The sequence below is a fragment of the Xenopus laevis genome, chromosome 5L (assembly GCF_017654675.1).
Source record: "Xenopus laevis strain J_2021 chromosome 5L, Xenopus_laevis_v10.1, whole genome shotgun sequence".
In the NCBI taxonomy this organism is placed as follows: domain Eukaryota; kingdom Metazoa; phylum Chordata; class Amphibia; order Anura; family Pipidae; genus Xenopus; species Xenopus laevis.
In genome coordinates, this window is record NC_054379.1 from 168,834,467 (window position 1) to 168,861,315 (window position 26,849).

At 41.9% G+C, this 26,849-nt stretch overlaps 1 protein-coding gene across 2 annotated transcripts in view; it reads right to left on the bottom strand.

Moving 5' to 3' along the window:
• Window positions 1-4,284: 4,284 nt before the first annotated feature.
• LOC108716290 (scavenger receptor class A member 5) overlaps window positions 4,285-26,849 on the bottom strand; it is a 124,722-nt gene continuing 102,157 nt past the window's right edge. For both annotated transcript variants that reach the window (XM_041563654.1, XM_041563653.1), the window contains exons 8-9: window positions 12,843-13,037; window positions 4,285-4,829 (exon numbers count right to left, since the gene is read on the bottom strand). In XM_041563654.1, coding sequence (XP_041419588.1) covers window positions 4,693-4,829; window positions 12,843-13,037 — 332 coding nt within the window. In that variant the 3' untranslated portion in view covers window positions 4,285-4,692. The remainder of the gene's footprint in view (window positions 4,830-12,842; window positions 13,038-26,849) is intronic.

The following is a 26,849-nucleotide window of genomic DNA, read 5'->3' on the forward strand; positions in this document are numbered from 1 at the left end:
CTACAGCACATGGCTTGTTTGATACCTTCTTTTGTTCTGCAATATAATTGTTTACAGATAATACATTATAATTGGTTTCAGCGAATACATTACAATGTCTGACCCCCGGCCACAAACAAGGTTTTGTTCAGAGAAGAGAGAAGGCAACACACGTACACTATAACTCTGTCAGTATGATATTTACGCAGCGTCCTCAGCCAATAACCTCACTCACTGCACAAATGAAAACGGATCATTTTCAATAGAATTTGACACATAAACTGGAGCTCTCGACTCTGGGAAAGCTACAAAGCATTGAGCTGATTGGACATTTGGATACACAGTCAGATGTATGACCTTCATTATCCAAACTCAGAAATCCACATAGAAATCCAATGCACATAATCTTGTACTTTCCCAGCTCATATTTTGCATCATTTAGTAATTGTGGCCCAACTGATCATCACGTGGGAAGAACCAAGGCCATTATCAGCAATACCACAGAGGTTGCAGGACTCTCCCCCTAGGGCTGCTTCCTTTTGCCCAGTTCAGATCCAGATAGAGGGTATCAGGGCATGGGACATGTGACCAAAAGGGAGGGGTGGATGACATTTGGGGACTGGATTGATGACATTTGGGGGCAACATAATGTTGAGGGTGAGATGATGACATAGCCAGCAGGGACTGGCCAAAATCCAGTGTCCCACTGCAATAGTTTTGTGGTTTTAAACCAGACAGCTTGTGTAAATTTCAGAGTTTTCCCCTAGGGGGGGCTTAATTATTGCCTTTGTTGTCCTGGGAGTAGGCTCCTGTCAGTGAGTTGAATGGGGGTCCAATGCAAAAGAAATGACCTGCAAAGGCATGGCCAGATCCCCGATCCATCCCAATCACATTATAAATAGGACTTTAGGAAGCATTAAGCCCTCCCTGGGCAATGTGGCATCATTCAAGCTAGGGGCAACCAGTAGTAAACTGGGACCACCACCACAGCTCAATGTAATATGATGGGGCAGGAGTTTATATTAAGGAACAAGCTCACCAAACTGGAATATTAGGCTCTGGACTTGGGGTACAAATTGACAGTTTTTACAACTAACTTCTCTTTCAAGTCTGGTCAATGGCAATGTTCCCTTGTACCCCTGCATGCTGCAGCCCAATGCCTTTGTACCCCCGTTTCAGTAACCTCTGCAGGTAACACCAGCTTCCCCCTTCCATTTCCACTCACCACGTTTTTCCCATAGATCATATTTACTCATAATGCTGTATTCAGTGACCTCCCCACCCTTGCTGTCCACTAATTCTCCATGTTTTCCCATAGTTCTGTAGGATTGATTTAAGCCCAGGGCAGAAAAGCCATCTTCACCATCAGAGGGGCCCCCCACACACAAACAGGAATATGTTAAAACATAAATTGGTTAAAGAGAGATTTAATGCAAGTGAAATATCAGTGGAACGTCACCAGCGCAATGGCTGAATGGACCTGACATGTTAGTGCATCGTGTTACTGGGTTAATTCCTCACGTAGAACTCAGAACATGTAGTCCCTCTGGCTGCCGGCTCCATAGCCCACTCTGGGAAGGCTGCCTTCATCCTAGGACTTGGTTTGAAATGCAAAACAAGGTTTTCATGTTCATACCCAAATACATCCCATGTGTCTGGGCTCCTACCCAACCTCAACTTGCTGCTTTCTTTTTTTTTATTTTATTTTTCCGAAACACAAAGTAAAACCTTATTTGGTCGCCATCCCATCAAAATGAACAATTGCATTTGCGTAAAATCGACACCAGGCTGGTTTTATACAAAGCCAATGAAATGAGTCGACTTTATACAAATGAATGTGTCGTTAAGGATTTGATTTCAGTCTTTCTCGTTTTTCGATCGTTTTACAAAAACTTACTGCAGATTTAAACCAGAAAAATTTGCATAGATATCGGCACATGTGAGAGCCAATGGAAAATAAACTCAATAAAACATAAATATGCACTTGCCACTTGCTAATACAACCGTTAATATTTCCACACATATTCATAAGCAATAACTTGTTCTTTGTTAAAGAGTTGTGAGTGCTGCTTCCTTTGGTACAGATCAAATTTAGATCAATTTATCATTTCATCAAAAAGCCTACAAAGAGTCCTTGTTGATAGCAAATAAGGTTTCCCTTAAATAGACTTGAATTGTGTATATACAAACCACGGCTGGCAACTCTGCGGCACCACGGACAATGGAAAAGCTCAACCGATCTCCATAGTATCCCATACAACTGGGATAAAGGTGGTAGTGTTCCTGGGAGTGTTCCCAGGAGTAGCTCCTGAGCACAAGGTTCCAATTCTGTTGTGAGTAGTGGACATCAATGTATAATGGGATGAATAACGGGAAAGCTGAAAGGATGTGGGCACTGGAATAAGTGAGAAGATGACCTTATAAACAGAAGGAATCAAAGTTCACCAGCTGCAGTGATCTTGACATAATAGTCTTTGGAAACAAAGAGGAAGGTTCCCCTGCTATAATGGGTCATGAGAAGAGACTTGGTGCTCCAGAACCTCAGTTCAAAGATGGACTAGCTACCAGGCTGTGTGTGCCATGACTGCAAAGATATATTAGCTCTTCTCTGAGGGTCCCCAGTGAGTAAGCTGTCAAGTGAAAGGATATTGACAGATGAATTACCTCACCCAGAAGAGGGTCTTGGCTAAGACAAGATACATGGGATCAGCTGTTTTTCTTTTAGGGAAGGTATTATGGCTATATTGTTAGTTAGAGATTGGGTTTATTCTAGTGAACTAGGTAGCCCCATGATAGAAGCTGTAGATTTTGGCTATATGTTAATTTCAGTAGAAATCAGTATTATATTTGTGGGGTATTGTCAGTCGTTTGAGAACAGTTAGACCCTGGGAATGTTGATGTGTCTGTGGATCTTATGGTTGATTATTACCACATTGAACACCTCTCACCATTATTCCAATCCATTAAAACTGCCGTAGTAGGCACAGTATATTTGGCTGCTGACATGGGTTTCCAAACCCGGCTCTTCATCAGTCAAGTCACTTTTTTGAACATTTGACTGGACAATGACTTGAGTCCTACTTCAACCTTCGCATTAGAATAATTCTATTGTCTGGTTGCCTGGGTCAATGAACAGAAGAGAAGCTGAGACAGATAGAGTTGACTTAACCCACTGAGTATTGTATATGTCTTAGATATAGATCCTTGGTAGTCATCAGAATCATCTCTGTTATGATCTACCTCTGTGGCTACTAAAAATGTAATGTTCATTTTTCCTATATAGACACAGTCTTTCTTCACAGAACATTTTAATTCTACCCTTGACATTTATTCATTGCCAGCCACAGAGTTCTCTTGGCTATGACCACTCACAAGCAAAATCACAAGTTTCACATTTTAATTGCAGCATACTTTGTCCCAGGATGCTTTGTGTGTTTGGAACTTGAATCCTAAAATGTTGACCTTATCTATGTGTTATCCTAATGGTCCAAAATCAGTTAAATTTGAGGAACAAAACATATAAAATACTTGTGAGAGGCACTGCCCACTTACCATTATATTTGAATGTGTCACATGGTAAAATTAAACCAGTTAATGCAAAACACAGCTAGATATGAGGAACATCCATATCCACTTTCCCATCAAAACATCCAATCCGCCATTATGTACAAAGATGATACAAAGAGGCATCTTTATTTCCTAAAGGGTAAAAGAAGAGCTGCCACAGCCAACATGGAGGATTAGGAGGTGGAAGGGCACATAGCAGTTCAACTGACTGACTACCTCTGAGATTAATCTTAACTTGATATATCTTGTTACATGGATGTCTATGTTTATATGTCATACATTTGGTCCTACCTACCTGAGAGGCCCTAAAAGTAAATGCTCCTTTGTATGTCCTTTGGATACATGTTATACACGATACTCACTGTATAATTGTATATTCATACTGGCCCTAGAGACAAGGAACATCCATGATCTAATAGCGTCTTCTTTGTCAATGCAGCCATGTGCCATATGGCACAGCCTAACAGCACTGGGTAACCCACCTGTCATGGCTTCTTATCCCATCCCACATTACTATAATGTGCCCCATTTATTAGGCCTCCTATACCATCTTCCATATATTAGGCTTTGTATACTGTTCCTCGTGTATGGGGCTTTCTATAAAGTCTCCAATATGATTGAAGCCCCCTGTATCATTCTTTGTAGAATCATATTCATTTAACAGGAGCAGTTTAACATAAAGTAATCATGTAGTGCACCATTGCATTAAATAAAAATAATAGTGACCTTGGTTAAACCTTCATTTGAAGCACTTTAATGTAAGTAAAATGTGAGAAGACGTCAAAACAATGCTTATTTGGATCCAGGGGACCCCTTAGTGTAGTCCTGCTTATGTTCTGATCCTTTGTGTTATTTGCCATGAATTGTAAATGCATGCCTGTAAATATAAAAAAAATCACTCTGAGCATCTCATTGGTTTCTGGATAAATCCCTGGAACAAGCCAAACAAAGTCCATCCTCTTCATGGTTATGAAGGCAACAAGCAAGCCAAGTTCCTCTGACCCTATTGAATGTAATATACATGTATGTCTTTTATTTTGGCCAACTTAGGTAAGAGTTATTTTCCTGTCTTTATAATTGTACCATGTTTGGACCAAGTTGGTTGAAGGCTCCAGAAACACTGTCCTTCTGTAGTGTGCTTCCTTATTATTGTTTAATACATGTGACTCCAGCATCCTCGGCATGCCCACAGTTGGTCTTTCCCCAGTTTGAGAAGCTGCACTGTAGGATACTCTCCTCAGTCCCTTTGCAAGCAACATCATCCATCCAGATACGTCCGACACCTGCAAGAGCACAAATACATTCATTAATATCAGAGATTCTTCTACACAATGCGTTATCATTGGGAACATCTCACTGGAGACCTGCCATCAAATAAGAGTATAATAACTGGTCATGTTCATACTGAGAAGAGTGTGGCGCAAAGAGCCTCTTTTCATCCAACTATTAATATTCATGGATGTTGAAGCCCCCAATCTTTCAGGAGGAGGACCACACTTGCAGTGCATTAACCAATGACCTAAGAGAAATATGTATTTCCTAAGATGAATGCATTTAGTATGACTGGGTCAGTGGCTTAAGAAGCTGTAAGTCCAATCTTGGATTTCTTTTCATTTCAGAGATCAATGCAGAGAAACACAAATACTCATTTTCATATGCTCAGATTTGAGTGGTTCTGTTTTTTCTGGGAGAAGTTCCCATCCCATTGTTTTCCCACTCGTATCTCGTTCTTTATGGCAGCGGGACAGTACCAGTATGATCCGTGCTGTAGGTAAGATGCTGGATTTGGGCATGGTCAATGAGATAAGCTCCTCCACTTGTTATTATTCATAAATAAGGCAATACAACTCCTGCATTTATTCATTCTCTCTTTCCCCCTTTGTTCATTCTGAGAACATGATCTTCTGGATCTAATAAAACTATATGTGATGTTTTTATGGCAGTTACGAGGGGTAGAGTAGAAGTACAGCACTAGAGCGAGTCCAGTCTGGAGCCTATAAATCCTAACAAGAACCATTCGCTGGCTCAGTACCCAGCACCGCCCTGGATTTATCTGCTCTGCTCACTCTGCTTGTTTCACTTATTTACAACTAGACCAGGACATGAGTAGGTGATAATATTTTATATCCCAAAAGCAAAGACATGTCACCAAAACTATCATCTCCAGCGAGGACCAATTCCCAGATACATTATAAAGCAGCTCAGATCAGCAGAAGGTCAAGATTGGTCAGAACCAGGGCAAAAGGATAACTTCCCTTTAGAGAACCAACCTTGCTTTTAATTTGCACCCCTGGGATCCAAGAACATGGACCATTGTGCCAATGTGAGTGGTGGGGAGGTTTGGTATTCAAATGTCAATATGAAATTTAGAACTTTTCTTCAGGTACTTCTCTACAGAAAATGGAGAATAACTGGCACCAGCTTCATGCCCCTGACAATGACTAGTTTCTATGTAAGGGGCAGCACATAGGTGGATCAGAGGACTCATAAATGTTCACCCCTTAGTAGTCACTAGAAGCAACTTCCAGGTGCTAAGTAATGCCTAAACTTACGGCAAGTTCCCAGACAACCGACTTTGTTTCACTTATTGGGCTCCTGCAGTCCAACTTTTTTGCCTGCTGCAAACACGTTAGTCATGCTGTGAGTCTCATATTAATTGGTTGTACCAGGAGGAAATTGTTTGTCTGAGGGAACATATGGCATTTACTGATTTCCCTGATGCAACAAAGTGATTCCAGCACAACGCAGCAGTTTGGAATATCTAATAATGATATCAAGTTGAGGGAGTTCCGGAATAAACCATTTGATATATTAAATACTATAACAAATAAAGATTTATCAAACATCCACTAGAGTCTGGGAACTGTTTCACTGTTCCTCTGTAGAGTCTGAATAAACAAAGCCAGTTTGTCCAATGAGAGGAGCGGTTCAGCACCGTGCTACAAAGAACATGTGATTCCAATAACATTAGGACTTTGGAAGGAATAACATAAACCCCAAGCAAGCATATTGCCCTAAAGAGTAATATAAGATTTTCTGACTGCTTTTTAAGTCAAGGGTTGGCCAGGATCCACCAAGGACCACATTGTCGGTTTCCATGCTTTATCTGATGGGAAACACAAGCCCGCGTTGATCTGTGCTTGGCCATCGGCTGCCATGGGAATGATGTTCAGCCTGGTCTCCCTCTGCCATTTGGCATTGCCCGGCATGTTCCATTCCATCCATGCCCAGGCTGATTAGTGCAAGGGGAAGTAGTGCTTCTCTTTTCCCACTAACTGATTTGTTTTAGAGATGGTTAGAAGAAGACAAGCGCCGGTTTTGGGAAAAGCATCGCTTCTGATGACCTGTCACTTATAATAGAAATTCCCTCAACCTTTTCCCGTCACCTGCCAACAACAGCCCCACAGGGTACAATTTGGGTGGATTTGTGCTGCAGATACAAACATATAACTGGAATAAACCCAGGGCTGCCGCTTTAAAGATTTCAGGCATTTGGTGCTTTGATTGCCCTGAAGCTAACACCATTTCCTCCTTCTGTTTGTGCCGAATGGTTTTACCCACAATTTTGGGTTTGTATTTGACTGGCAGCCGCTCCCCCTTAAATGCAAGCTCATGTGCATCAATATGTTTTGAACTGGACAATCTACAAGATCTCTTTAACCCCTTACCATATGGAGATGTCATTTCAGCATGTCACAGTCATCGAGAAGGACCATTGTCCCATATATTGACTTTATCTCATGTTAATGACTGTTTAGTAGTCAATGTTGCAATGCTCTGCTTGATGAAACCTGGTTTAGTCTATCTCATCAGTTTTTGGGTCAGGCCCCTCAAAAGAGACTTTTTCTACAGTCAGGTACCAGTAATTAAGGATAATTGTCTACTGATCTAACCTAATCAGTAGGTCTCGCTCACTTGCAGGTCCTGCCTCTAGTTCTGTTGCTTCCAGTGTTGTCCTTTCTGCATTGCCTCAGGTCTCCAGTTAACTACCCAGTTGCTCTGCCACTCTATCTAACCTGCTCCATTCTAGGCCTTCTTTGTTTCTTTATTGACATTGGATGAAACATCCAAAGAGGTGACAGTTGGACCTCTGCACAGAAAAATTCTCATTTGATCACTTTTCAGCAGACAACAGCAGTGGTCAAAAACCACCTAAAGCCACCGAGATATCTCCCAGTATCCCTTTCATAATTCGTCCATGTAAACAATATTTAAAATGAGAAGAAGTGCATTTTATATTTGGTTCTCCTTTGCGGCAGGGTATGTTATGGGCGTAGCCTTGTTATTTATATTTAGCATTGACAGCTTCATCTTCCAGAAGAAAACTATTTGGAAGCTTTGCACTGGATTTAAAACAAATGGACTGCAAATGATTAGCTTAATTGTCTATCGGGAGAAATCCACAAGGTCAACCTGGTGCCAAACTCAACTAAAAGTGTTTTTATGGGCTCAGGGAAAAGGCTCCGTCCCTACAGTATAAGTGAAAGCTGTTGAGAAAGAGTTTTTCCTGGGATGTGAGAAGGTGTTCCTGGACCGATTTCTCTCGCCTACAGTTATGCTTTCTCTCTTGGGACCTTCAATAGTCCTTCTTCAGAATGTTATAAAGCTGTCTGGATAAACAAAACATAATACTTAGCTAATGCTTCCAAACAGAGCTGTCATTAGAGGGGTGTAAGCAGGGGCAACTGTCCAGTTCTCCACTCCATGTGAGGCCCAGAAGAGCAGACCTTGTATGTGGGGTGGGGCATAAAGTCACTGAGGGGTTCTCTGATCATATAAAGGCACAAGGCTGCAGGCTGAGTTATACAGGGAACTCTGAGTATCACTCATGTATTATAAGGGATAATGTACCCCCTACTGTAAATGATAAGGATATTAGAAGTCACTGAGGAGTTGTTCTATGACCATATAAAGGCACAAGGCTGCAGGCTGAGTTATACAGGGAACTCTGAGTATCACTCATGTATTATAAGGGATAATGTACCCCCTACTGTAAATGATAAGGATATTAGAAGTCACTGAGGGCTTGTTCTGTGACCATATAAAGACACAAGGCTGCAGGCTGAGTTATACAGGGAACTCTGAGTATCACTCATGTATTATAAGGGATAATGTACCCCCTACTGTAAATGATAAGGATATTAGAAGTCACTGAGGGCTTGTTCTGTGACCATATAAAGGCACAAGGCTGCAGGCTGAGTTATACAGGGAACTCTGAGTATCACTCATGTATTATAAGGGATAATGTACCCCCTACTGTAAATGATAAGGATATTAGAAGTCACTGAGGGCTTGTTCTGTGACCATATAAAGGCACAAGGCTGCAGGCTGAGTTATACAGGGAACTCTGAGTATCACTCATGTATTATAAGGGATAATGTACCCCCTACTGTAAATGATAAGGATATTAGAAGTCACTGAGGGCTTGTTCTGTGACCATATAAAGGCACAAGGCTGCAGGCTGAGTTATACAGGGAACTCTGAGTATCACTCATGTATTATAAGGGATAATGTACCCCCTACTGTAAATGATAAGGATATTAGAAGTCACTGAGGGGTTGTTCTGTGACCATATAAAGGCACAAGGCTGCAGGCTGAGTTATACAGGGAACTCTGAGTATCACTCATGTATTATAAGGGATAATGTACCCCCTACTGTAAATGATAAGGATATTAGAAGTCACTGAGGGCTTGTTCTGTGACCATATAAAGGCACAAGGCTGCAGGCTGAGTTATACAGGGAACTCTGAGTATCACTCATGTATTATAAGGGATAATGTACCCCCTACTGTAAATGATAAGGATATTAGAAGTCACTGAGGAGTTGTTCTATGACCATATAAAGGCACAAGGCTGCAGGCTGAGTTATACAGGGAACTCTGAGTATCACTCATGTATTATAAGGGATAATGTACCCCCTACTGTAAATGATAAGGATATTAGAAGTCACTGAGGGCTTGTTCTGTGACCATATAAAGACACAAGGCTGCAGGCTGAGTTATACAGGGAACTCTGAGTATCACTCATGTATTATAAGGGATAATGTACCCCCTACTGTAAATGATAAGGATATTAGAAGTCACTGAGGGCTTGTTCTGTGACCATATAAAGGCACAAGGCTGCAGGCTGAGTTATACAGGGAACTCTGAGTATCACTCATGTATTATAAGGGATAATGTACCCCCTACTGTAAATGATAAGGATATTAGAAGTCACTGAGGGCTTGTTCTGTGACCATATAAAGGCACAAGGCTGCAGGGCTGAGTTATACAGGGAACTCTGAGTATCACTCATGTATTATAAGGGATAATGTACCCCCTACTGTAAATGATAAGGATATTAGAAGTCACTGAGGGCTTGTTCTGTGACCATATAAAGGCACAAGGCTGCAGGCTGAGTTATACAGGGAACTCTGAGTATCACTCATGTATTATAAGGGATAATGTACCCCTACTGTAAATGATAAGGATATTAGAAGTCACTGAGGGGTTGTTCTGTGACCATATAAAGGCACAAGGCTGCAGGCTGAGTTATACAGGGAACTCTGAGTATCACTCATGTATTATAAGGGATAATGTACCCCCTACTGTAAATGATAAGGATATTAGAAGTCACTGAGGGCTTGTTCTGTGACCATATAAAGGCACAAGGCTGCAGGCTGAGTTATACAGGGAACTCTGAGTATCACTCATGTATTATAAGGGATAATGTACCCCCTACTGTAAATGATAAGGATATTAGAAGTCACTGAGGGCTTGTTCTGTGACCATATAAAGGCACAAGGCTGCAGGCTGAGTTATACAGGGAACTCTGAGTATCACTCATGTATTATAAGGGATAATGTACCCCCTACTGTAAATGATAAGGATATTAGAAGTCACTGAGGGGTTGTTCTGTGACCATATAAAGGCACAAGGCTGCAGGCTGAGTTATACAGGGAACTCTGAGTATCACTCATGTATTATAAGGGATAATGTACCCCCTACTGTAAATGATAAGGATATTAGAAGTCACTGAGGGCTTGTTCTGTGACCATATAAAGGCACAAGGCTGCAGGCTGAGTTATACAGGGAACTCTGAGTATCACTCATGTATTATAAGGGATAATGTACCCCCTACTGTAAATGATAAGGATATTAGAAGTCACTGAGGGCTTGTTCTGTGACCATATAAAGGCACAAGGCTGCAGGCTGAGTTATACAGGGAACTCTGAGTATCACTCATGTATTATAAGGGATAATGTACCCCCTACTGTAAATGATAAGGATATTAGAAGTCACTGAGGGCTTGTTCTGTGACCATATAAAGGCACAAGGCTGCAGGCTGAGTTATACAGGGAACTCTGAGTATCACTCATGTATTATAAGGGATAATGTACCCCCTACTGTAAATGATAAGGATATTAGAAGTCACTGAGGGCTTGTTCTGTGACCATATAAAGGCACAAGGCTGCAGGCTGAGTTATACAGGGAACTCTGAGTATCACTCATGTATTATAAGGGATAATGTACCCCCTACTGTAAATGATAAGGATATTAGAAGTCACTGAGGGGTTGTTCTGTGACCATATAAAGGCACAAGGCTGCAGGCTGAGTTATACAGGGAACTCTGAATATCACTCATGTATTATAAGGGATAATGTACCCCCTACTGTAAATGATAAGGATATTAGAAGTCACTGAGAGGTCTGTGACCATATAAAGGCACAAGGCTGCAGGCTGAATTATACAGGGAACTCTGAGTATCACTCATGTATTATAAGGGATAATGTACCCCCTACTGTAAATGATAAGGATATTAGAAGTCACTGAGAGGTCTGTGACCATATAAAGGCACAAGGCTGCAGGCTGAGTTATACAGGGAACTCTGAGTATCACTCATGTATTATAAGGGATAATGTACCCCCTACTGTAAATGATAAGGATATTAGAAGTCACTGAGGGGTTGTTCTGTGACCATATAAAGGCACAAGGCTGCAGGCTGAATTATACAGGGAACTCTGAGTATCACTCATGTATTATAAGGGATAATGTACCCCCTACTGTAAATGATAAGGATATTAGAAGTCACTGAGAGGTCTGTGACCATATAAAGGCACAAGGCTGCAGGCTGAGTTATACAGGGAACTCTGAGTATCACTCATGTATTATAAGGGATAATGTACCCCCTACTGTAAATGATAAGGATATTAGAAGTCACTGAGGGCTTGTTCTGTGACCATATAAAGGCACAAGGCACAAGGCTGAGTTATTCCCTTGGGGTATTTGAATAATCTCTTACAAAATCAAATAAGCAGTCTGGAGATGTCTTGTGGAAGGTGTAGATATCTTATATTATTCCTTAACCCCACACTTATTAAAAAAGTTAGAGAGGAAGATGTAAATTTGCCCCAATGATGAATGATGATAGTTCCATCTGGATATGTAATCTGTCAATGGAATATCACAGCAGGATTACCCACTATATCAGTAATTGTTCTGCTAACCCAAAATAAGGTACAGTATGTTCAGAGCTGCCTTATGACCAGAGAGAACTGGGCCCTACAGCTGTTTGGCCCAATAGTTAATCTGACATTTAAGAGGAAGATGCAGCAGTAACAACTTATACCAAGAATGTTTAGGATTTTAGTTCAATGAACGTTGGTTGGTTTGTACACAACTAGGCCCTACATGACAAAGGGAGGGGTGCTGTTTTTCTTCACGGTTATGACTTAAAAATGAAAATATAGAAAAGTGTGCAGAACCAAACAATCTGAATTAAATTATTACTTGGTCAGAAATCATATGTGCTGAAAGCAATTATCTTTTATTAATGTTTTTTACAGCCAAGAGCTCCAGAAGGGGAAAAACAAAAATGATCTTAAAATTACATTTTTAGAAATGAATGTTAAAAGAATAAAGGGGGTTCTTGAGAACAACCGGGGCAAAAAGGAGCAAACATCACACCTGTGTTCTGGCAGCTCTTGAAAGACATTGCATTTAGGAGCGAAACGCATTGTGTTACTTAATGAAAAGGGGAGAGGAGATACATGGTACAATGTTTCATGTTATATCATCAAGCCCACAGCCTCCAACTGGACCTCCTTTACCTTCTATCTAGTCATAGAGTGATGGGCTCCTAGTGTGTCTCTGTAGACAGAAAGGTGTGGTGGGCTGATAACTGTCAGCCTAACTATATATGGGGACCTAAGGTTTCTCAACTGTCAGTAGGTTGGCAACTCAGTTAATGAGGGTTTCAGAGGAGGAACATGACATTTAAGAATAAATAGATTAATGTTTTGGTCTATAGACTCTTACCTTGGCCAAACCTGGCAGTCCTGTACACTTCTTCTGCTCCTTTGAAACCAAGCATTCGACAAACTACATCTCCATCTTTCTTGTCCCATCCATCGTCACACACCGTCCCCCAACGCTTGTCATAAAACACTTCCACGCGGCCTTCGTGAGGACCAGAGCCATTCACTAGCCGGATAACGCTCTCCTCTACCGCACCTGGGAAACCATGAAGCAGATACAATGTTGTCAGTTTATTGGTAGATGTCCTTAGATTTCTTGTCATTGCCCAGTTCATCAGTCTAAGTACCCCACCACAGGCCCCCATATATGCTACAGTCACCCAGGCTTCACACAAATACTAGCCTATTTAGTATCAAATCCAGGACACAAGTACGACAAGACAGCAGTGCTACCTCTACACTTCTGTAAAGACCACATTGCAATATTATTGGGTAAGCCTTTGGGGTGCAATCAGTAACCCAACTATTTTCATAGAAAACCAACTGCATTCAGCTTTCCAGGACATTGTTAGTGAAGATGGGTCTCAATCACCATCTTACCCTTGTCTACCTTCACCACTCATCCTGTGATGGCTCATAGCAAGACTGAGCAAGTCCTAAGGTGTAACAATAGACAACTGAAGTCAGCATGGTGACACTATCCTGATATAAATGATATTATTTATTGGCTAAGCCTTCTCAAGTCCATTAAATCCATTAAAATCCTATGCCTACGTGATCCTGCTTTACCTCTACCAGCATGTTATTGATAGTTGACCTTTGAATATCACCAGGAAAGCACCAGATGAAGGTCACCAAACTGTAGGAATGTTCTCTTGACAACAAAGCCACCCTATTAATCCCAGTTCTCAAGGTTTGGGGACTTCATTTGAAGGAATATGTTTTTGTAACAGAAATGGTCTCAGAAACCTCACTTATAACCAATCAGGAGATGATAGAAGATAGCCTGTCCCCAAGATTCTCTTAACCTTGTTAGGTTTCCCAAGTCTCCATTCAAATCCCATGCCTATATGCTCCTGGTTTACCTCTACCAGCATGTTATTGATAGTTAACCTTTGAATAGGCCCAGGAAATCACCCACCCATGAATCTACTTTTTCCGAGCTCCCAGCTCTATAATTAATAGTGTGTTTCCCCGTTATTTTGCTTAATATTCAATGGTGCAGAATTGTGTCCTGATGAAGGTCACCAAACTGCAGGAATGTTCTCTCAACGAGAAAGCCACCCTATTAATCCCAGTTCTCAAGGTTTAGAAGGAATATGTTCTTGTAACAGAAAAGGTCTCAGAAACTTCACTTATAACCAGGAGATGATAGAAAATAGCCTGTCCCCAAGTTTCTCTTAATCTTGTTAGGTTTATCAGGAATTGTTTCATGTCATATGATACTATGTATATACATATATACTTTGTGAGTTGGTAAAATCTATACTCAATCCTGTCGATTACGTATGGGGTTTGTTCAACGCAGAATTCCTTAACCTGTAACAGCCCGAGCTCTTTGAAGTCCTCATGAATAAATAAATATAAACGGTTAACTGAGAAGGGCTTGGTCCCGTACAGCTGGATCCCTCAGAGACCATTTATTCCACCTAATTCATACCAGATGTGAGGCGCAGAGACTGCTTTTGCATAAGCCTGATGGAATCATCCAGTCACTAAATAAAGTATTTCCCTGCTGAATGTTGGGCAGAATGTGCTGAATGTGCTCTTATGTACAGATGGCAGGATACACTCTCTCTATGATGCCATAAACATAATGTCATTAATAACATAAATTATTGTTACAAAATTAAAATAATAAAATATCTACGGCAGAGAACTCTGACATGTTATTAAGGTTTTATTGAGGTAAGGTAAGGGCTACACATGTACCCAGTAACCACAGATGAACCCTCCCCAGACCAAGGAGAATGGTAAACACAGATTGAGGGACCACAGATGGACCCTGCCCAGACCAAGGGGGCCTATTTATCATGCTGTGTAAAACAATGGAAAAATATCACTGGTAATGATGCCCATCAACCAATCAGATCTTTGTTTTGTTTTCTAATTCATAGGTGACTGTTAGAATCTAATTGCTGATTGGGCAACATCACCAGTGTTTCTCCTATGTTTTACACAGCATGGTAAATTGGCCCCCTTGAGTAGGATGAGTAGTACACATGAAACCACAGATGGACCCTGCCCAGACCAAGGGGTAATCACAGATCTGCCTTGTCCAGACCAAGGCGTAACCACAGACAAACCTTGCCCAAATCAAGGAGAGTGGTACATACTTAACAAACCAACACATGGACAATGTCCAAACCAAGAGTAAGATGAGTGATACATACAGAATTAGGAACCACAGAAGGACTCTGCCCAGACCAAGGCGGAACCACAGACGGACCCTGCCCAAATCTAGGAGACTGGTACATACATAATGAACTAACACATGGACCCTGTACAAAACAATAGAACTGGTTAGGGTTAGGTTAGGGACCCTGCCCAGAACTAGAGTAAGATAAGTGATACATAAAGAATTAGGAGCCACAGATGGACCCTGCACAGACCAAGAGTAAGATGAGTGGTACATACAGAATGAGGAAACACATAAGGACCCTGCCCAGACCAGTAAGTAACCACAGATGGACCTGGCCCAGAACATGAAGTAACCACAGATGGACCCTGTCTAGAACTAAATTAAAATTATTGATACAACAGAATGAGGAGCCACAGATGAACCCTGCCCAGACCAAGAAGTAACCACAGATGGATCCTGCCCAGACCAAGAGTAAGATAGGTGGTACATACAGAATGAGAAACCACAGAAGGACCCTGCCCAGACCAAGAGTAAGATGAGTGGTACATACAGAATGAGGAACACATGGACCCTGCCCAGACCAAGAACTAACCACAGATGGACCCTGCCCAGACCAAAATGTAACCATAGATGGACCCTGCCCTGAACCATGCCAAGATGTGTGAAACATACATTAAGTAGAGCTCTCACGTTTCTCATACTGGGGAATTAGCTCCCACACTCATTGCTAAAAATATAGAGACTTGTGAATAAACTCTAACCATACAAACAATCCCAACACAAACACAAATAAACAGGAACAGGTGGCTGTGAGCGGGTGTTGACATTCCAGGGAGATGCTGCTTTCAGATATTATTGCAGGCAGATTTGTTAGAGAAATACTGGATAATTAGTTGCATTGCCGACCCTTTTTTTGCCAACTGCCTGTTTTCCCATAACTCTGCAACAGAACAGCACCAGAACCTGATCCATGCTTTGAATACAGATATGTTCTGTGGTTGTTCTTCCTCCCTCCTCACACCATAGCCATCAGTTATTCATTAATTCTCTGTCTCTGAGTTAAATTCGTTTTTTCTGCAAATTGTAATGATGAAAAAGTGATGTTTCCCGAGGTTCTGCGTGGCCATGGTTATGGACTGGATAATCAACATAATAGATACATAGTAGCAAGAGAAGAGAAGATAATACAAGTGTAATAGCCCCCGTGTCCCATTTTAGGATAACAGGAGTGTGATTATAATTCACATCTGGCCTGATTCCTATATGAAACATCTGGAATAAAAACCCACAGTAGATGCACGGACCTTCAGAAAAACCCAACTTCGGCCGACATGAGAAGTTACCAGCCAGATCCTGATGAAATCCTTTATAGAAGAAAATGAAATAACAACATACAAAGCCCTGAAGGTGAATGTATAATACTGAGAATTGGGGAGTGGAATGAGGAACGCCCCAAACCATATGTGGGTGTACCGTAGGCCCTGGCTGCTGAGCAACAGAGACAAGTGACCGTAGAACCAATAGCTCTGGGAGCAATTATAGGAGGATATAAATGCTTCTAATTGGCTGTGGTTATGTGGACTTTAATTGAAATTCCTGGCTCAGTTACATTCTTACCTAATAGTGGTGCCGCTCCTGCACTGCTGGCAGTTGGACTCATAACATACTGTCATTTTTTACAGTTATACACATGGTGCCTAAAATAATACTGACACCCCTGACCAGTTCTCTAATTAGTAACTGAATGGCCAATTCTTCTCTAAACTCTCTTCTCTTGCTGATATTTTTATTTCAATTCTCAAACTCTATTTATTTCATGCGACAATTGTTTTCACGTGACAGTTGTTTCATTCTTCTAGGAAGATTTGCTCCAGGCTGGTCACACTTTGCACCCCAATACCCACCCAAGAGATTCTCAACTGGATTGGGATCAGGGTTATGATTGGGCTATTGTATTATTCGCCTACAGCCAACTACTTCCAGACCTGTAGGGTGGGTGGGACCCCTCCCCTCCCATGGGACCCCTCGCCTCCCATGGGACCCCTCCCCTCTTATTATATGACCTTATTAGGGGTCATATACCATGATCATGGATGCAAATGCTAAAGCACTAAGCACCCCAAGCCTACCACGTCTTCCTACCTTGCACATCTCAATGACGCACAAGGCACTTGGTAGATGAGCCCTAATATGTTCCTAATAGTCAACCTTCTGTCTCAGCAGACCAATGGGAATCAACCCAACAACATTGGAACCTCCCAGTTAAGAATGTGGAGGTGTTAAGAACTGAAATAATGGTGAACTGAATTGGTGTTATGGCTTGATCTCTGCCCTACACATATGGGTCTCTGATCTTGGTGGTGTTACAGTATTGCCTACATATCACTGGAGGGTGGAGTAATCACTGTTGGCCATGCTTCCTGGTTCCTATTGGTAAGTGTTACTTATTATTACTAATAATGTATCTGGCTTAGATTGTATCAGCTGTTACCATAAGGCACCCAGTGGCATGTTCTCCTGTATACCCTACTGGTTTAGTTCTATGATCTACAGAGTGAGCTGAGCATTTGGGAACAATACAGTCCCACAATGTGCAGAGTCAGCCTGATGCTGGATTGTGTGCGTCCTTATTCAGCCGTGTCCATAGATGACCCACTGAACCTGAACACAGTGGAGCCACTTGGAATGTGCCTCTCTGTAGAGGAAGCAAAATACAAAGGAGCTGGTGCAATTTGCTTGGTTCTCCAGCCCTGTGTCACATTGTTTCCTAATTATCTCCATCATTGCCAAGTCAGGCATGTGGATTCAGAGCAATTAAGGCGCTTGGCAAAGGCCGCAGCCCAAATGAAATTGTTTTTGAAGTCGGAACTGACATAGCAAGTGGGTTTTAATTGACCGCCTTTATCAGAAGATTAATAAGCGCAGATCCCTTTCTTTTAATTGGACAAAGACTTCTGAGCTGTTTGTTTCCCTCATTGCACAAATGAAATGTAACAAGGGGTGAGCGCCGGGTTAGTTCTTCCTTAACGGGAAACTAAGAAAAGAAGATGTGACTTTATTTTATGAGGCCCCAGTCTGTGGTTCTTACCCTTCCTATATCTTACAGTCTGGCTGTATCGTAGTTTTGTAGCTGCCCGGGGCGTATAAAGAAGAACAAATCATTCCAATATGATAGTGATGTTGTTAGCGAAATCCTAAATCAACAAGGTAACATCATTATTTAATCAAGTGTTCCTGCCAGGTGACTGTGGTTTTGTAGAACAATGTTGGTGTCCCGGGCCAATCGCTGCAATTGGACGGGTCGGCACCTTCAGAACAAATCATTTCATTGGAATTAGATGGCACGTTGATATTTTGACAGGAATAAGAAAGCAACAGAACAAATTCTTTAATGTTTAATGTTTTTGGCTGCAGTAAAGTTGACCTGAGACGCCTGACAGAGAGAATGTGTCCATGATCCATGGCCAAGGTCCAACATTTGCAAATAGGTGGAAGCGATCAGTACCATGCAGACAAAATTGGGCCACAGTTTTTCGGTTTACTGTAATGCTGGCTATTTTTTGCTCATCTTTATAGACAAAGACATGACCTAGAGCAGTGCTGCCCAACTGCCAGCTTGTTCATCCCTTGTGTGGCCCTCCAGTAAAGTCTGGCTGCTTTGATTCCTTACATTTGTGTACGCTTCAAAACCTCAGAACTAAGATTAACTGGCCCCTGCATTGTTCACACATTAGATTCTAGCTGTAGAATCTACTGTAGGTCCTAGAGCAAGATGGCTGAGCTGGAGAAGGGAAGTTGACCTACACCCCTGGAAGGAATACATATTCTATCACAATGATCTATATGGAGTGCCAAATGCTCTCTTGAAACTACGTCAAGAGGGTTGAGATGGTCAGGCAATGCAACCAACATTGGCCAAACCTCAGAACCATATCCCTACACCTATGCTACACATCCATAATAGGCACTTACTGAAACAAAGGTGATAACAGTGAGTGTGTAGCACCCTCCATGTTGTATGAAAGGGAAACCATCTTGTTTATACATAATGCAGTAAATTCTCACATTAACTAGGCAACAAGTTAGATGATACCCAAAAGCAGACATAAAGTGAGTGAGGGAAGTGAATGAAATATAAGCAAGTTTCCCAGGCAGGTTGATGGGTTTCTAAATTAGAATTAGATATCTGGAGGCTGGGACCCCACAGCAAACACGTCTTCTGTCCTCCTCCACAATCACCTTTCCCTTTAGAGAGCAGTTAAATCAGAATAAAACTCTTTCAGTAGCAGAAATAATAAATAATAAAGTTTGGGGGACGTAAATCTCACCCAAAACTCCTTTCCATGCTTTTTTTTACAAGGCAAAGGTGGTCCCAGAAGGAAAGTCACACAGTAAAGACAGAGGTAGAGAAGGGCCCAAGGAGAGCCCACTTTGTCCTAGAGGTGGGCCAGGCCTCAGGAAAGGAAGTCTGGGTGTTTAGTAAATGCCTATTAACCAAGGGAAGGGCAGTGAGAGGAATAATGTAGTTTGCAAGATAATGGGTTGCTGTTTTACTTCTGGTAACTGTAACCTGCTCCATTATACACCTGACACCTACCTGATGGCGATCAGTCCTGGGAATCCGCCATTGGTATTGGTGGGAGAGACTGGGAACCCTGGTACTTAATTGTCTGGATACCCCACCTAAAGTGATACACCATGGGCATTTCACTAGTAATATAAATAGTGATAATTAAAACCTTTATATAAGGAAAACAACAAGCCAACGGGCATCTAACACAACAAGACTAGATGAGCAAATGGACAGGGTCACACAACGTCCAGTCTCTTTCATTAACTTCAAAGAAGCCCCAAACAAAATAAGCTCCCCCTGTAATATGTAACTTATTCAGAATGGTATGTTCCTATGCACTTTACCGACCAGCACAGTTAAAGAGACACCCTCTGATAGTGATACTTGTTTCACCAATCACTACACACACCCAAACCATGAATGGAGATTTGAAGACGCATCTCTCACTCAGCTGAATAATGAGTCGAGCGGTTTGTGTTGTAGTTCATGTGCCAGCCCCAAGAGCTGATTAATGAGTTCTGCAGATTGTAAGTAACGGACCAGTCCCAAGAGCTATTATCCGTTTGCAAGAATAACAGCTTGACTTGGAGAATCATACAGCACTGAGCTGCGGCCGTCACAAGTCCTTTCCATTCTGCACCAGTCGGTGATTCGTTAAACAGTGTCCTGTTGGATCAACAAATTGTTCTGCCAATATTTTTACATCTTTACATTCGCTAACAGCTAATAAAAGCAGATTAAATTTGGGGTCTCGCCGGGACCAATAAAACTGTCTTGTCTTAGCTTCAGAGAGCTCGTCTCAAAGCACACCGCCGTTAAGTCGTGTATAGCCTTCTACTTGTCCTTAGGAAAACCTGGAGGGGCTTTTAAAACCCACCTGTTCACTGGCAATTATGTTTGTCTTTCTGGCACTTTCACACTATATCTATATACATAAGGTTTTCACCTAAAAGAATGGTTGTCTTTCAAAATAATATTAAACCCTAATGGTTCTGAATGTATTCCCGGGAAAAGTAAAAACATTAAGGACCCCCCATGTGGCTTAATTTAGATGTAAGGGTCGTAAAAGGAAAGAAGAAGAAAGGAGAATGGACAGATACTTTGAATCCTTGATTAAGACAATAATTACTGTAAAGCCACAATCAGGTAGGTATATGTTGCAAATGAGGAACTGATTGCTTCACCTGCAAAGAGTAATTCCAAAAGGTTTTAAGTATATCAATAGTAAAACAATGTGGGTTTATTCAAATAAAAATGAATTCCTCTGCACCTCGTTACAAGGATTGTTTCTGAATGCAGTGCAGGGATGCCTCATAACAAATGCAGTGTGGATCGGGTGCAAACTCTAGATTGGGGGATGCGAGACTTACAGTGCTCAGAGTTAAATCGGCATTAGCATGAGATATTTTTGGAGCAATTCCATTGAACTTATTGACTCAGTCTGCTGTGGGAACCCTTGAATTAGCACAAAGTTCAGGGTGGCAGTAGCTGTAGGGTTCCAAAGCATCAATAGCCATGCTAAATTATCCTTTCCTTTCAAATCTTATCCCTGATCCTATCCCTGAATTCCTCTTCAGAGCAGAGATACACACACTCAGGTTCAGGGAGATCAGTTGCCTGGTGAAAAATCTCTTCTTCATCGAGGGGGACTAATCTCCCCACACTGCCTTCCCGCCGGCTAGAATGTAAATGGCACTCGGAGCACTTCATTTTCCAAAGTTGCTCGAAGTTTCCTCGTGAGGCAGTTCGGGAGATTAGTTGCCAAGAAAAACAGGAGATTTGTCGCCGGGCGACTAATCTCCCCGCACCTGAGCGTGCATCTCGGACCTAAAAGGGTCCTCCCTCTTCACAACTAAACCCAAAGGCTACGTATTGGAGCACTCAAAGGCTACGTATTGGAGCACTCAAAGGCTACTTATTGGAGCACTCAAAGGCTACGTATTGGAGCACTGGCTCAAAATCTGATTGTGTCAGGGATTTATGGAGCAATGCTTCAGCCATGTTAACTTGTGGCACTGCTTATCCTCCTCTGTTTGTCTGTAAATTACCCACCTACTTAGACTGTAAGCTCTACAGGGCAGGGTCCTCCTTCCCCTTGTGACTCTTAACTTAGGAAGATAAGGAAGACAGTGGGAGAAGGATAATTAAGGGTGATTAGACTTTTCTTCTCCTTTAATCAGACAGAGTTGTGTAGCGCTGAACCCTGTGTTTCTATTAAAAAATAAGCCCCTACATCTCCATATTGTAACACTCCCATAACCATCATACACATTCCCTGAGGGTTTCATGCTAACATTGCTCTTCTACCCAATAACTACACCTATTGATTGAACAGACTGATTGCACAAACACAGCTCCAACTCCACAGATGTTATTAGTTATTACCGGCGCCTCCCAGCAAGGTTAATGGCGATATATCAGCGTCGGTACCGTGGATTCTGCATTCCTGTAATTTCCCGGCATATAAACACGCGCTCAAAGAATAAAACAAATAAAAACTGAAATTGATAGAACCATGAAGAGCCAGCAGGGAATATGTTTATCCTATTCCAATATCATTTATACACGGCTAATGGAAAAGAACAACAGCACATGATTTATTGGGCTCCACGTGTTTTCTATTTTAGGGATCTGGAGGGATTCTGTTTTACTGTCTGGCAGAGGTATAGCGGCTGTAAGCCAATAAGGTCCTATTTATGCACCTTCAGAATAGCAAAACCAGGTATATTTAGGGGGTTATTTACTAAACTCTGAATTTATCTCATTATTTTATTTAAAAAACCCACAACCAAACTCCCATGCCTGATTTCACCTTAGTTATTAATTAAAAAACGTGAATTAATCATATCGGGAAAAACCTGATAAAATTGAGCCAAAACCCAAATTGTTCGAGACTGGGCAACAAATCTGCTGCTGCTCCAAAAGGTACAACCTGAGTTTAGTTCTAAGGGGCTGGAGGCAAGTTGGAATGGAATTTCAGAGAAAAGGAGCAGCAGAAGCAAAAGGTTAAAAAGAGGATTGAATGTGGGTGGTTTGAAAACGTGGCGGCTCCTAGAGAAATGGTGGAGATAACATGGAACATGTGGAGAGATAAGTAGGGTAAATGATTAGGCAAGGTAAAATAGCCCCACTATTAACAGTGTAGGAGATGTTAACCACAGTGATGGGGGAATTTCTCCAGAAAAAAATCTTGAAAATTGAAATTGATGCCTGTGTCCAATTTTGGACGCGCATCCACAATGTCGCTCGCGTCAGTTTTGATGCTGGCGTTAGAGTCAATGGGCGTCCATGGGAATTTTTGCAAGTGAATTTTCACAAATTTATTCAACGGCGGCGAAATGTGGAAATTTGCTGCGAATTCGTGACAGCCAAATTTATTCATCACTAGTTAACCATCCCTACTATGAGGAAGTGTACGTATGCCCTGGGGAAGGACCGAGGGTAGTGATTGTAGTTCCTGTACCATAGTCTGTGTTAAAGGATGAAGCACATGGTTCTGTCTCTATGGAGGAGATGAAGGCTGCTGGAGAGCTTGAGGTAGGAGACTTCTGTAAGGGGATTAAACCCTAAGGAAATCAAAGCCTTATTGAAGTCAGGGATGAGGACCCCATGAATGAGGACAGGATAACAGCAGGTACTGTAGCTCTTGTTAAAAGACACCCTTAAATTGGCCATAGATGCACAAATAATATCGTACAAAACAAATTTTTGTACGATATTCGTTGCGTGTATGGTGGGAAAAGAGCCAACCGATATCTGCAGAAGACTTGAATATCGGTCGGCTCGTCAATCGGGCTGGACTGAAAATTTTGATCGGGTGCCTTTGAAGGGACCCAAACATCGGCCATTGTTAGTGCTGAATCGTCAGATATGGATAGTGTTCTATTGTTTCTACCTGTATATCTACTTGTATATCGGACGATTCAGCTCTACTCATGTATTCGTGAAACAAACGATCTTTCTTGGAACGATATTTTCCAAGAAAGATCGTAATTGTTACGCCTATGGCCACCTTAAGAGTGTTAGCTTTGTGCTTTACTGAGCAGGCTTTGTAGTTCCCCATGTGACACTCAACAAGCTGCAGGGACTCAAGTGGGTAGGACTCAGGGCAATCTTAGTGTAATCCCTTAGTGTAATCCCTGATCTGAATAATACCCATATGTAATGTGATATTGTGTGTACCTGCTCTTTTGTTATTTCTTCAATAAATCTTCTGTTTCTGGTAATGAACCACTGGCACCCAAGTTTGTGAGTGAATGTGAATGTTATAAAAGTTATAAAGGGGATGAGTTTGTAGCTCTCTTTAGAATCCCTCACATGAATGTGACAGGGGTAAGAGGTCCATGTGAAGAGTAAGCCCTGGGGTAGGAGGACGAGTTAGAGTCTTAGATTCTAAGTTCGGGGATCATTTACTGTGTAGCCTATACCTACACCTGAGGAGTGAGGGTTGGTTAGTAACCTGGGAAAGTAATGCAACAACATGTCAGCCCACTTGTTTAGACTGGAGGGCAGAAGCAAATTCCAGGAGTTCACATCAAATGTGCCCTGTAGAGGTGGCAGTTGGAGCTTGAGTGAGAGCAATTCATCTCACTGGATGGTTTGTGCATCTTCCTAATGAAGCGGAGGCTCATCCTGGAGTGTTACCTTTTAACTGCCTTGAGTATGCCAGAGTAGCACCGGGCAGCATTGCTATAGAAGACTAATGGCGTCCCACTGACAGTTGTGCTGGGAGGACAAGTAGGGACACATTTGTATATGACGATTTGATATTTGTATATGAACACTGGCAGGAGAGAATCTTCCTCTAATCACTTGCAGCTTCTCTTACATGATATTCCGACAGCTCTCACATCTGTCTGCCGCTATGGGCATCTGCAACTGGGGGGTTCGTTGTGTTTTTAAAGGTCTATGGTTTATTTTATGGGGGGGATAAAAAAAACTGCCATGTTGCATTGGCAACAAACATGACAAAAACATGGAGTTTTGTGGGAAAATAATGGCATCAATTGGACAGAGAGCACTGCCTGGTGTATCAATAATAAACAATATCACCCCATTTTAATGGAGTGACAATCCCATCATGCAATGCGATAATACCGAGGGCCAACAGAGATGTTTATCATTTCTAATCAGATGTTTGGCTCATCGGGCAGTGAACTGATGTGACCGAGGGTCGACACATTTACCCCAGGACTGTGGCTACAGAGACACTGAACATATGGGAATGAGTTGGCTCTTTGCCTGACATGACGGCACTCTCTTTTCCCACTCCTGCCTCTCTTCTAGTAGACGTTAATACATTTAGTTCTTATTGGCTCCCAAATGGCCCCCTTCTTAGCATTAATAACGGTGGAGGGTCACTTGTTTCTTAGGGCAGATCGTTGCTCTTCTCCCACCCACCTATCATATTCCCTGAGATACTGTAACCAGTTCTGCTGCTGTGATATGTCTTGTTGTTATTATTTCCTCATATGGATTATCAGCACCAGACCCAACTATTAATATGACCTGTATTTCAGTTGCTCCTCACACAAATGAAAGAGAAACAAACCCCCAAATATAATGGTACCCTATTTTCTTTAGCATTAATTTCTGGCAAGGCTTTGGGGTGAATCTCTAAATGACCTGCAAATGTCCCTCTGCGGATGGTGACAACTTCATTCCATAATAACTACCACTGACTGGTTCAATCAGCTCATTGACAACTTATTTTTAAAATATATACAGTAGAACCCCTATTTTAGGTTTGTCAGTGGACCAGAAAAGAATGGTGCAGAATCCAGGAAGATGTAAAATCAGAGATACATTTAAGAGAATTTTAAAAGTGGAAAGGTTGGAAGAAAGTCGGACAGACTGTGGGAAAGAATTAAAGAGAAGGGGAGCAGCCCATGCAAAGTCTTGAATGTGAGGGTGTGAGGAGGTAATGAGAGAAGAGTTGAAGAGCAGGTCCCCTGAGCAAATAGTGTCTAGAATAGTCCATACCTTATGTTCCTAGAACAGGATAGTCCCCCTACCTTGTGTTCCTACTGCCTAGTGTCTAGAATAGTCCCTACCGCATGTTTCTACAGCAAATTGTGTCTAGAATAGTCCACTACATTGTGTTCCTATGGCAAATAGTGTCTAGGATAGTCCCCTACATTTTGTTCCTACTGCAAATAGTGCTTAGGGTAGTCCCTACCTTATGTTTCTACAGCAACTTGTGTCTAGAATAGTCCATAGTCCACCACTTTGTGTTCCTACAGCAAATAGTGTCTAGGATAGTCCCCTATCTTATATACAAATATAATGTGTCTAGGCTAGTCACTACCTTGTGTTTCTACAGCATATAGTGCCTAATTAGCACCTTTGTGTTTCTAAAGTAAATACAAGAAAAGAAAGTTTTGCCAATACCTGTGTTTGCTTTCAACGGGGTGCTCCCACATTTATTCAAGGTGCTTCCAGACACTTTACAAATGATCAAACGTTTCGGGACCGCATGGCCCTTCATCACTGAGGAAGGGCCATGCGGTCCCGAAACGTTTGATCATTTGTAAAGTGTCTGGAAGCACCTTGAATAAATGTGGGAGCACCCCGTTGAAAGCAAACACAGGTATTGGCAAAACTTTCTTTTCTTGGATTTACTACTGGCGAGTGGCTAGGCCAGGGCCATATATACCTGTATCCCCTGCTACGTTGTTTCTCTAAAGTAAATAATCATCCAAACATCTGCTACCTAATCATTGATCACTTGCTCCCTCCTAAGGACTTTTGATACATGGCCCATTATTCACTGAGGCTTCCCACCAGACTCTGAAGTTACTTCTCTCTCCTTCACTAAGGGGGCAGTAAAAAATATGGTAATTGATCCCCTAGTGCAGTGATTCCCAAACAGTAGCTCATGAGTAACATGTTGCTCCCCAACCCTTTGGATGTTGCTCCCAGTGGCCTCAAAGCAGGAGATTATTTTTGAATTACAGCCTTGGAGGCAAGTTTTGGTTGTATAAAAACCAGGTGCACTGCCAAACAGAGCCTCAATGTAGTTTGACAATCCACATAGGGGCTACTAAATGGCCAATCACAGCACTTATTTGGCACCCCAGGAACAGTTTTCATGCTTGTGTTGCTCCCCAACTCCTTTTACTTCTGAATGTTGC